The sequence below is a fragment of the Onychomys torridus genome, chromosome 19, assembly GCF_903995425.1.
Source record: "Onychomys torridus chromosome 19, mOncTor1.1, whole genome shotgun sequence".
Taxonomy (NCBI): domain Eukaryota; kingdom Metazoa; phylum Chordata; class Mammalia; order Rodentia; family Cricetidae; genus Onychomys; species Onychomys torridus.
In genome coordinates this window covers 36,150,894-36,163,991 of record NC_050461.1, presented here as the reverse complement: position 1 = coordinate 36,163,991, position 13,098 = coordinate 36,150,894, and the positions used below count along the sequence as shown (strand labels likewise).

The window sequence follows — 13,098 nt, the reverse complement described above, 5'->3', positions numbered from 1 at the left end:
ACCCTAAATATTTTCTTTAGGGTTAACATTTAGATTTTGGTATCCACTATAAAGACATTACTTTTAAAATCCACATAATACTCCAGATAGGTCTAGAAGGCAAATATTTTCATTTTAACTGTCCAAGGAAGGCCTTGCAGTTTTCCCATTCTCTCTTGCTGCAGATCTTACTCAGTACTGACAGTTCAATATCTGAGAAAGTGTGGCCTTTGTGTTCAGGGATACTTCTTTGCAAACAACTTTGCCTTTTATTAGTTATCCTGAGCAAATCATGAACCTCTCTGGATTGGTGAACTAAATTAGGAGAAAACCCAGATTTTTTAAAGTAACCCAGTGTGTTACCTCTTTCAACAAAGATCTTGATTCTGTTTAGTTTGGTAGGACTGATAGAAGATTTTTCCTTTTTTTCAGCAAACATTTTTATTTTATGAGTATTTGTCTGCATGTAAGTATGCATACCATGTGCGTGCCTGGTGCCCCCAGAGGCCAGAAGAAGGCATCATATTCCCTGAAATCGGAGTAAGAGATAGTTATGAGTCACCATGTGAGAGCTGAGAACCAAACCCGAGTCTTCTGCAAGAGCAGCAAGTGCTCTTAACCCCTTAGCCAGTTCTCCAGCCCTAGGTTTTCTAGTTTAAAAAGGAATCGTTCCTATCTAAATAGTGCTGTTCTCTATTTGGGGAGATGATGGATCTGTATGTACTACCTTCCTGTAATTAGGGCTATTGAACTGTCTTCATTGACTGTGGAAGTATTTTTTTTTTTTTTTTTCAAACAAGAAGTATGTGTTGATCATCATACCAGCAAATCTAAGTTAAAAGGACTTTGGACATTAACATTTGTGGTTTTGAGACAGGCTCTTACACTGTAGCTTAGGCTGTCTCGGAACTCACTCAAGTAGGCCTTAAACTCATTACAACCCTCTTGTTTTCTTAGCCTCTCCGGTGCTGGGATTAGAGACGTAAGTCTGGCTTGATTTAAAATAGTTTAAGTTGAGCTGTAGTGTCTGTTAGCATCTTCCTGAGTCGCTAGTGACTAAATTACCTAAAACAGTAAAATTTTGCATTCATAAAAGAAAGCTGTGTCTCTCACAAAGGGAACAAGAAAACAGTGTGTCAAGGGACAGCCTAAACATAGTTAAAAACTGACTGAGCTGCACAGGCTAAGTGAGGCTCGGTGATCAACTATGAGCCTCCTGCTATTAAACCTGATAGCTTGCTCTACAGGCTCTCATGTAGCCCAGGCTGGCTCCAGCCTATGGAGCTGAGGATGCCTTTGAATTTCTATCTTCCTGCTTCCTCCTCGTGAGTACTGGGATTGTGAGTGTGCATCATGCTGGGATGATAGCTAGGCACCATGCTGCCTGGTTTATGTGGTACTGGGTTCCCTATTTCATGATGTACAGTTCTCTAAGAAAAGGAGGCAAAATATTTCAACCTCAAGCAATACAACTTTGGCAGTAAATATAAGCGAAGCAACGTGCTTCTTCTCGCCTTCCTACATACAGTGATGATGACCGTTTTAAAGTTCAAAACCCCACCTTAACCTTCAGCTTAAGTGACTCAGGAAACAACACTGGTTCCATTCAGAAACTGAGTGCAAGAAGAGAAGGGTAAAGGCAGAGACTAGATACTGAGAGGGACTGATTGGTAGTGAGGGGAGGGGCCTGGTTACCTGTGTGTCCTCTCACCTGAAGGACTACTACTCATTGGCAATTACTTTGCATTGATCCATGTTCCATTTGAAACTATAAATCCCTCCCTCTAGCTGGACTCTGAAGGATGCAGATGTCTTTTCTGGAGTACAGAGAGCTTTGGGGGTGATCTGAGAACAATGCAGGACTTGGAATGGACTCCGAGAGGATCGGCCATTGCTGACAACATTGCAGGTGAGGACCTCCTGGGTCCAACATTGGCTACATCTCATCGTTTTATTCTCAGGCCACAATCCAGATGTTAGAGAACATTTGCACAAATTAGTCTTGCATGCTTTTCTAGCCAGTCTGTGGGAGAGCATGCTCTTACTTCTGGGACATATGCACAAGGAAACTGGCTTTTATGTTTCACGAAAGGTCACATTGTGGGACATGCTGAAATTCTGTAATCTGGTTAACCAAGCTCTTTCCAGTAAAGTGAGGTACTTAGAGGCCGACCAAGAACAGATCCCCCAAGAATTGATAAAATTAAACAGCTGTAACTCAACAAAACTATGCTGCTTTTGTGGAGAAAGACAAAAACAAAGCAAAATCTTTAACTCTCAACTATACTTACAAGGTATATAAAATCTAAAATTGTAGATAAAAGAATTCATTGCTTATTCAAACAAATACAGTTGAGAGATGGGGATCCAGCTCAGTGGTGGAGAACATTTGTGTGCCTTTTATGGGACCCTGGTTTGATTCCTAGCAGTAGAAAACAGAGAAGCCAAAACATCTGTTTAGATCAGTTTTTAAACTTGGATTACTACCCAAGTTGAATCCCTGTCTCTGAAGGCAGAGATTGTTTTGTGGGACTAGGAAAACGTCCCCCAGATTCGGTGATCTGCTTAGGAGGCATGCTGAATGGAGGTTTCTTTGTGACCACCCAAGCAAGCCAAAGCACCTTGCTTTGACCTTGTAGATAGCTATGTAGTTCTTAGGGAGGGCAACATTTATGAATATTATCACTGGATAAAGTTCAACCTCTGTTAAGTCCTTCAATACTGAAGAGCAGAAGTTTCATTTTTAGAGGATGTGTGAATACATTTTTAGGCAATGCCACATCTGCCTCAGTAACTGATCCTACACTGTAGAGTGTAAGTGGGCTTGTCTGAAAAGTTTTAGTTTTTATTATAATGTAAGAAATGTATAAAATATATGGTAAGGGCTGTGGGGAAGCTCAGTGGTTCCTAAGTATGAAGGACTGAACCTCAGACTCAATTCCTAACCCCCAATAGATATGATTCTATGTTTCAAATGAATTTTCTAATAATACTTAGAAAAAGAAATATACATTTAAAATATTGGCCTGAATAACATGAGTTAAAAGAGAATAAATCTGCTAGAGAGGTTTTATATATAGAAAAAAAATAGTTTTCTAAATTCATTTTGTCCCTTCCCATTCAGTCCAGAGTTTGCATAACCAACACCATCATTTCACAACTGTGTTGTAGCTGAAGATTAACAACGATTCTGTCACAGTCCCTAGCCCACCCCTTCCAGCTGCATCCCCCTCCCACACTTCCTGCCCCTCCCCTGAGAAGTATGCTCACCAGGTGGAGGACTGAGTTCCTCCAAGGATACGGCTATAAAATGAATTGCATCTTAATCTTACTTAAACTCTGAGTGTCATACCTTATGTTCAGATAATTGTGGGGCATAGAAATGTCTGTGCAACAAAAAGACTAAGGCACCATTTTTCTTTGCCTGCCTTGGGAACAGAAGCAAAGACTCATGGGACACAGGATAGTCAGTATCAAAGTCTTGTGACTGTGCGCACCCCTGGGTGCTTCAAGTGCTGCGAGCCACAGACTTAAAAGTCATGCTAGGAAAGAATTTCCTTCCTTTCGAGACAGAGAAATAAAGGCACAACTGTACCTTACCTGGGGAAGTTGTTATTAATAACCTGAAACTCTTTACAACTTAAGCATAATGTTGAAATGTTCCTGAATACATTTTAGAAGTCATTTTTCTTGATTAGAACACTGGAAAAATACACTTTTGCAGTTTCCTTCCCAACCAAACTATCAGAATATAAAAATTCTTCTGATCAAATGTTTATCAGCTTGACTTACCAGCAAATGTTTCCTTAGGACTTACATTGATTTTGAAAATGATGGATTAAATGGACCAGCCTAGGGCTTCTCAAGGAGAGTTGTTAAAAACGACCCATTTGGGTATAATACTGCAAGCAAATGCACTTGGAAATTAAGTTTAGATTTAGAAATGTATCAAGGAATGCAGATTCTTCTGTAATAATGTGCAAGGCCAGAGATCACCATGTCACTTGGATACCATTTTGGCATCCAGGCTAGCCCAAGGCTAACTAAAAAAAATTGGAAAAAGCTTTGTCCTAGGTTTCAGAGAACTAGTTTCTCAGAGACCTAGTCTGAGTGGGCTGGTGGGAGGAAAAATGCAATCAGCTGGATGGACAGGCAGACTCTGACCACAGAGATCTGAGTCCTCTAAACAATGATATCGTAGACACGGCCCACTCTTCCCAGCCATTCCCTCACAGCTTGACGAACTCTGATGTCAGTCACGTGACAGGTCAGCTGGCTGATGCATGGGAACACTGCTGGCTGGAGAGCTGTGAAGGTCTGGTCTGGAAGGATTTGAATCTGATTGAGAACAGTTAGCACCATGTTGGTCCATGCCTATGAGAAAAGGATGTAAGAGAATTACTGGCTATCTCATGGTTTTGCATGGTAGTGTTGTTAAGCTCTGGAAATCTGTAAATGATTTTTTTCAGGATTTAGCTCTAATAATTTAATGTGCCTGTAAGAAACTGGTTTTCACTTCACATATTGAAGGAAGGGAAGAGAATCATCTAACATGAGGAATGTCTTCTGTTTAGCCTTCACAAACTATTAAGAATAAAAACACAGGAGGAAATGTCTATGGGGCAATGATAGTTCAGTTAGCTATCTGCTAACACCTGGATCACTTGGGATAATTCTACCTTAATTTAGGAGATTAAAACCCCAACACATTTAAAAGCAATTAAGATATAGGATTCACCAAGAAACTTACCTGCTAAAGAATAAACAAGTGTCTCATGGCTACTAGATACTTTAAAAACACTTTAAGACCAACCTACTCCAAACCATGGATGTTCCTCAGCGTAGAGGACTTGCCTTGCATGCATGGGGCCTTAGGTCCATCTGAAGAACTAGTATAGGGAACTTATGCACGTACCCTGTCTTATGAGGTGTACTCTCTGTTGAATATGTTTCAAAGGAAAAGGCGTGATTCCTGCAAGAGTCGTGCTCAACTTCAAATGTATGTATATGCAGAGGTTCCCAGGGTCCCCCTCCTCTGATGTACTGCATCTCTAGCAAGACTCTACAGTAAAGGATTTTATCTAGAATCTCCCTAGTTCTTTGTTTCCATATTCTCTCATACGGAATAAACACTATCAATGCCGTTTCCCCCTCAAACTCATTTTGATGTGCTATATACGTGCTGAAGATGGTTAAAATAATTCACTCTGGCTTTTTCCTTCATACACTGCTTCCGAACTACAGGACATCCTCAGTGCCAGATTCAAATGACAAAAGGAAGGCTCAAGGCCAGTTAAGGCCCCTTGACTTTTATCAGCTTTAGCATCTTATTTATACAGATGCCTTTCTACTTCTCCAATTATGTGTCACATAGAGATAAATGGTTTCTGAAATGATCTGAGAAGAAAATTTGTTTCTCAGGCAGATGCTACACCTAGGTCCACTCATTCTGACTTGGAGGTATGATTTACAGCTCCTGCCGTGCACCAGATCTCTCTCTCTCTTCTCTCTTCTCTTCTCTTCTCTTCTCTCTCCTCTCTCCACTCCTTCTCCCTCTCCCTCTCTGTCTCATATAGCCCGAGCTGCCCACAGCATGTAGCTCAAACATAGCCAAGGATGAGCTTGAACTTATGATATCTCTGTCTCCACTTCCTCTGGGCTATGATTGCAGGACTGACCATACCTAGTTTAGGGAGGTGCTGGGGATATAACCCAGGACTCTCTCCACGCTAGGCAAGCACTCAAACTTCATCCTCTGTTTCCCTTGCTGGTTTCACGGTTTCTGCAACCCAGCAAACTGTCAGCTGGAACTCACCTGGATCTGTGCTTCTGCATCTCGAATAGAGACACTCAGGGAGCTCCCGGTGGAGCCCGAGCGGGGCCTCTTTTCCTGCCGCAGCAGCTCTGGGCCTGCGCTGAAGGAATGGCGCATCTGCCCTTGGTCCATGAGATGCTGCGGCCGCTGAAGCAGTGGAGAATCCGGACCACGGGGCCCCAGGGGCTCCCCCTTCTTATCCACCTTGACGTCCTTGGGGAAGGCAGGCAGGTTGTGCGGCTGCCTCCTTTTCTTGTACTCGGTCATCAGCTTTGAGATGGTCTTGTCAGCAGCCATGGTGCAAATCTTGTTCCCGGCGCTTTCCCACCACTCTTTCTTGCGGCCCGGATCCTTCTTCTCCGTCTTGGGGCTGGGAGGCAGCATCAGCGTGTCCCCGCTGCCCACCCTCAGGCTCAGGGGCTCACTCAGGTGCTCCCTGCGGTCATCTTCCGAGGGCGTATTTTTCCCGGAGAAGCCACCCGTGGACGGTGTGGACGACTCAGACTGGAAGGAAGGGAGGATGAAGAACGGGTCGCTCTTGAAGGTGGGTGGCTCCTCCAAGCTGCTCTCCAGGTCCAGGTGCATCTGGATATAGTGGTTACAGAGCTCCATGCACAGCTTGTGTAGTCTCTTGACCAGCCACACCCAGTCTGCGTTGCTCACCGGCTGCACGCTGAGCGACGGCAGGCGTGCCCTCCATTGCCTTTTCTCCTTGCCTCGCGGGGGGCTCACCTGTGCCGTCTCCTCAAAGATGTCTTCGTCCTCCGAAGAGCACTGCGGTGAGGAATCAGAGCTTCTTTCCTCCTCGTCGAAGAGGACCTTCTTCACTTGCTCGGCAGTGATCGTTTCTTGGTTGGTGAGAACCGCGCACACCAGGGCATGAAAGTAGATGTTAAAGCTCATGGCCGACTGGCGGTACAGGTTGGCGGCCCCTCCGATGCCGGACACTTTCTTCAACAGGCACTTCAGGCCTGGGCTCGTGTCGAATTCCCGGGCAGTCCTGTAGGAGTCCAGCAGCAGGTCAAATATCACAGCCAGGTTCTGCATGGAGATGTATCTGAGGAAGCCCGCCAGCTTGGTGTCTGGCACTTGGACCGACGTCTTCTCCTCTCCTGGAGAGGGGCCTTTGACAAATTCTTCCAGCAGGACATCGTACAGGTTCTGGAGCAGTACTTGGTGGGACAGCAAGCTCACCACGATCTCCCTGAAAGAAACGCTTCAAATGCAAAGACAGGGAATAGTTAGCCGCTTTCTGCCTTCTTCCTTCCTTCACAGCAAGGTAGGCATGGTCCATTTTAGAACATGTGACACTCCAAACTAAATCCACTGTGTTCCACTGTGTGTGTGTGTGTGTGTATCCATGCTGAATATGTGGAGGTCAGAGGACAACTTGTGGGGTTCAGTTCTTTCCTTCCACCACCATGTGTGTACAGGGGATCTAACTGAAGTCATCCAGCCTGGCTGCGGTCACCTTTACCCACTAAGCCATCTTGCCTGCCTTTTAATATCTTTGAAAGGGATAAACTTCCATTTTAATCATGACTGATAGAATTCCTGGCACTTCTTAAAATCCAGGAGCTGTAGACTGCAAGTTAAGATACTGAATTATCAAGCCATAGGAAATAAACACAACACCGTCATAAAAAATTACACATAATTCATAAGATAGGACACTCCTAACCCTTCCAAGCTTCTACTCTGTTCTCTTACACACACATACTGAAATCTTACTAGTTTGGGTTTTTTGCCACCAAGACAGTTTTCAAGGGTCAAATGTTAATGCTTTAGGTGCTGGAAAATTTTATGCCACTGCTATGATGGTGCTAACATTACAAGATGAAAAAATTGATAACATAACTCATAACCGTCTGCAGCAAGTCTAGGAAAACAGCATTCACTCCCATAAACTCTCTATCTGCAAGTTTGGCCACTGGGACTGCGGCACAAACCTTGCATGGTCATTTGATTTCCCTGAGCCAAATTTCAGGTCAGCTATGTGGGACTGAGAGATGAGAGAGGGCTCATCCTCCGAAGACATCAGTCCAGGGCATCTGGCTGAGGGGTGGGCAGGTAGCAAATGATAATCAAACCCTTTTCTAATCAATTACAGTTCAGATAAGGTAGTTTATATGTAAGTGCTCGAATGCTTGGTTTGGCTGCTTTTTGTACTGAGAAAATACTATTTCAGGCACTGCATTTACCGCTCTAATGGACCAGCGTGGTTTGTGGTTTCATGTTCCTCTCACTGTTCCTAGAATTTTATGAAAATAGCTTATGCCATTATATCACCTGTATCATTATACTGTCAACTAATTCCTGTAAATGATACAAGGTCCAGACTTTAAAAATAAAAACAAAAAAACAAAAATCTTGCTATGTAGATGAGGATGGATGGCCTTAACTCGTGATCTCCTGCTTCCTAAATGCTGGTACTATAGACATGGACCACTGAGCCAGACTCAGGACCATCTTGTTGGTATCTTATTGCTTTAGTCTGCCCTACTATGAACTCGAATTTTAAAATTATTTCTCTACTTAGCAAAAACTAACATTTAAGCTAGCAGAACAAATGTCACCCATTAATCTCGATACCAACTTTTCACTTCTTATGGTTGTCACGGAGGGAAAACCATGACTCTCATTAAGGATGAAATAAACAATAAGGGACTGTCACCCCTGTAGCAGTAACCCTGTCAGACAGATGAAATGCCTTCTGCAATGTATCCATACATTGCACACACAGACACCATGTGGTCTTTTAATGATACAATTCAGTGGTGCTAAGTGTAGTCACAGTGGTGCTGGTGTTAAACATCACTGTCTCTCTCTAAAACTCTGTCATCATCTCAGGCAGAAACTGGGTACATTAAAGAACTCACCCTCCTTCAGGTTCCTATTTAGATAGTTTTGTGACAAGTTACTCAGTATTAGGGAAGCTCTGCAGAAGGTTCTATCTGTCCTTGGTAGCATTAGCAGTCAATGTGACAAATGTCTAGAATTATCTGATAAAAAGTTTCAATTGAGTAACTATCCTTATCAGATTGGTCTGTGGATATGTCTGTGAGGGGTTGTATGGACTGCCTTTGTTGTTACAGGAGACTCCAGCTCACTGTGGGCAGCACCATTTGCTAGGCAGGTTGTCTTGGGTAAAAGAAAGTTCAGCATGAGCTTGGGAGAGCCAACAATTTATGGTTTGTGATTCAAGTTCCTGCTCTGACTTCCTTCAGTGATGGACTATGATCTGGAAGTATGAGCCAAACAAACCCTCTAGTTACTTTTGGTCAGAGTGTTTTTTTAATCACAGAAACAGGAAGGCAACTAGAACATTACCAATCTGGTCTAAGTGCTTCGAGTCTACAGCTTTACGACACAAACTAAGAAGTAAATAAATCCTTTACAGACCTGCTCAGATTCTACTATCTGTGCTTTGCAGTACTGTCCTCAAGAGGAAGGGCCAGTATCTGTTTTCATTATCTTTAACATATAAAGTGGACAGGAATTACCTACACTTAAAAACTGGTGTTAGGGGAAGCAGGAGCTAGAACTGGGGGAAAAGTACATGGGGTACTGTTAAAGTTCTCTTTTGTGCGACAGGCTCATGAATATGTTATTTTCCACATTTCATAACTTGAATGTATCTTCCATGTATTCTTTTGTGTACACCAAATAGTAGCTAAAATATTCCATGGAAATGTCGCCTGAATGGTTACGGTATTCAAATGGCTACATTAACAAGCTGTGACACAAATTCACCCAGAGCCTGTGCAAAGATAACAACTGCCTTTGTTCAGGTCGCTATAGTGAAATCCCACAGATTGGGCTGTCTTATAATCAAAGAGGTTGATCTCATATTGCTTGGAAGTCTGAGAATAGAGGATCAGTATGGCTGGACTCTGGTAAGGGCTTTCTTGTAGCTGTAGCTTGGTGACAAGGGGGCACTCCTGTTTCTCTCAAAGGAATTAATCATGAAGAGCTCAAACCTCATGATTTTCCTTCTACACATAACTTGGGGAGTTAGAATTAAAACACAAGTTTGGAGGAATGCCAACCCAAATCCATTGCACCAACTTGCTCCCCAAAGAGGTGAAGGGCAGAGAGAGGTCTGTGCTCCACCAGACCTTGTTTGGCTTCTGGCTTTCTCACTTGGTGGTTGTATATTGTTGGATATGTAACTTGGCTTTTCTTGTCCTCATGAGTTAAGATGCAAGTCGGATGTTATCTGCCATATCTCTATACAATGTTAAATAAGCAACTGTTACTATTTATATGCCAAAGCAAAGCCAGGCAGCTTTGCATCTGACTCCAAGACTGAGGATTTTCAGGCAGAATGATAGTATTTAAAGATAGAAACTTTTTTTTTCTTCTGGTAGGACATGGATCTTTTTGCCTCTTGACAGCATAGATGTATGTATTATTCATTGAAACAGTCTGACCTGTGCCAATCTGAAATTTGGTAGTTACTATATTTTAAAAAGTCTTGTTATGATGCCTGGCTAGCCTTAGACTCCTTGGCACAACTTATTGTCCTACCTTTTGTTTAAAAATTTAATTAACCCTTTAAATAAAAGTTTATGACACGTATGATTTTATGAACTGGGTTGTATCCTGTCCTAATGCATATGTTGGACTCCTAATCTCTAGTTAGAACAGATCATATTTACAGGAAGGGTCTTTAAGGAGGTAAGTAAGTAAAAATGAAGTAATTTCGGTAGATCTTAATCCAGTATATACACATCCTTTGCTAGAGGAAATCTGTACAGAAAAACATAGAGGAGTCACCATGTGTGGATACAAGCCAAAAGAACAAGTCCCGCCCACAACTTGACTCCGACTTTTAGCCTTCAAAACATACTTCTGGGCTGCCAGTCCCCTAGCCTATGGTGGTTCCTTACGGCAGACTAAACAGTATACATTGTATGTGTGAAATGTGGCTAAAAAGGCTTACCGTTTTTATGAAAACCTTTGCTAGGTGAGTCCCCAATGCTGCTAGTGACCCTAGCTAAAGCTTGGGTTAGAAAGAGTCAGAAGTGGGGCTGGATGCGCTTTCTTGCTTGTGAGCTTTCTCTGTGTTTATGGCGGCATACCTTTTCTTGGCGTGCCCATTGGGTTTCTCATCAGGAGGCAGTTCAATGATGAGCTGGCATGACTGAGCATGATCAAAGTTGTTTGGAGTCTTTGGCGAGCACTGGGTGTCCAACATAAACACCTGGAGGAGTATACAGAGGGACAGGTCAGAAGTCCACATTGCCAACTCCATTACAGTTTGCTAGTGGCCCTGGTTAAGTAGTTTAATCTCTACCCATGTCTTTACTTATAAAGTGGGATGGCAATGGCTTCCACCTGATATAGCTGATGAAATAAATTGATACATGTATATTACATAGGCAGAGCATTATAACAGAGCAAATAATAAATGTTGGTTACCAACACTAATAACACTATGACTTCCACCACGTGTCAGTTCATCACACTTCAAATACCAACACTACTATGAGGGGGTTGGTAATAGTTAGCTTTCAATTGCTATAGTACACACAATGACCAAAGGCAACTAGGGGGGGAAGGAGTTAATTTCATTTTACAACTTTCAGATCATAGTCCATCATGGAGGGAAGTCAGGGTTGGAACTCAAGCAGGAACCTGGAGGCCAGAACCAAAGCAGAGGCCACGGAGGAGGGGGGCTGCTTACTAGCTTTGTCCCACGGCTTGCTCAGCCTGCTTTATTATACACCCTGGACTGCCAGCCCAGGGGTGGCTCCACATCAATCATCAATCATGAAAATGACCCACAGACTGGGTCACATGCCAGTCTGATGGAGACATGTTTTCCATTGCGGTTTCCTCTTCCCAGATGACCCTAGCTGTGTCAAGGTGTCAAAAAACTAATCAGGATACAAGCTATGTTTGTAAAGCCTTATATATATATGTGTGTGTGTATATGTATGTATATATTATACAGAACTGATATATATACACATATATGTGCATATATGTATATACGTGTATAAGCATACATGCACACAAACATATACATATATTTGTATATATTTATCAGTTCTGGAGAGGCTTGCACATGCTGGGCAAGCACTCTAGCACTTTGCTACATCCCCTAACCTTTGACTTTTATATCCAAGACAGGAATAAGAAATAAGAAATGAAGACTCAGCTAACCATGGTGATGTACACCTTTAATCCCAGCTCTCTGGAAACAGAGGCAGGCAGATCTCTGTGAGTCCCAGGCTCGCCTGGCCTACACAGTGAGTTCCAGGCCAGCCAGGGCGATGTCTCAAATAAACAAAGCTAAGATTCTCAGTTCCTTTCTGGACCACTCTCCTATGGGGAACTCCTGATGTGGCTTGGGCAGAGGTGACCAAAAAAATACCAAATATCTATCAGACCTCTGCTCCAAAGGGTCTCATTTCTTTTGACTTAGAAGACCTTTAGACCATTTGTTTTTAAAGGAAACCTCTTCTTTCCCAAAGCTAGTTACTGTTAACTGTAAATATAGAAGGAAGCTTTGGAACTGAAGAAAGGAACACTAAGAAATGAAACAATTCCCTGCTCTTCTCCATTAGCCATTGATTTCAGGAGAGAGCTCTCTACTGAAGCTTTCATCTGCTGTTGAGTTTGAAACAGGGTCGTCAAGCTGGCTTGGACCTTACTCTATAGCCCAAGCTAGCCTGAATTCAAGGTCCCCCTGCCTCTGTCTCCTGAGTGCCGGAATTATAGACATTAGCCCCCATGCCCAGCTGTCATTTTATAGTCTACTACATGCCTGCACGCAGGTGAAAACACCACAGGGTACACATGTAAAACATTGAAGCAAGTATGACAACTTCCTGTTGAGAGACGCCATCCCTGAGGAGGGCCACCTTGGCTTGCTCCAAGCCTAAGTTAGGCTGCAGCTGGCCACAGTTGCCACACTGTTGAAGAGGCTCTTCACTGCAGCCTTACTTTTCTTCTGTCCCTTCTTCTGCAGACGCACCATGGATGCTGCCTAGGGACATGCCGCTTCCCTGCAGAACCAACAGTCATGTCCCAGCACATTCTGAATGGGCTCAGCAGATGAGGTAAGAGGCTGAATATGGAAGGCTCCTGCTGGTCTCATTTGTTGAGCCCTGCTGGGGGAAGCTGTTCAGAAGCAACCTGGACAGGAAACTTCTCAACAGATTCCCTGGGTCTGGTGTAACAAGTGCTTATGAGGCACCTGATGTGGGTGCTAAGAACCAAACCCAGATTGTATGAAGATATTTGTAATGGTTGGCTACACTCAATTCAAATGTGCTAAGTCACTTAAAAATATT

At 43.1% G+C, this 13,098-nt stretch overlaps 1 protein-coding gene across 1 annotated transcript in view; it reads right to left on the bottom strand.

Moving 5' to 3' along the window:
* Nucleotides 1-738: 738 nt before the first annotated feature.
* Nucleotides 739-13,098, bottom strand: part of Arfgef3 (ARFGEF family member 3) — a 158,438-nt gene continuing 146,078 nt past the window's right edge. Inside the window, exons 32-34 of the mRNA XM_036168548.1 lie at nucleotides 10,879-11,000; nucleotides 5,795-7,010; nucleotides 739-4,353 (exon numbers count right to left, since the gene is read on the bottom strand). Coding sequence (XP_036024441.1) covers nucleotides 4,162-4,353; nucleotides 5,795-7,010; nucleotides 10,879-11,000 — 1,530 coding nt within the window. The 3' untranslated portion in view covers nucleotides 739-4,161. The remainder of the gene's footprint in view (nucleotides 4,354-5,794; nucleotides 7,011-10,878; nucleotides 11,001-13,098) is intronic.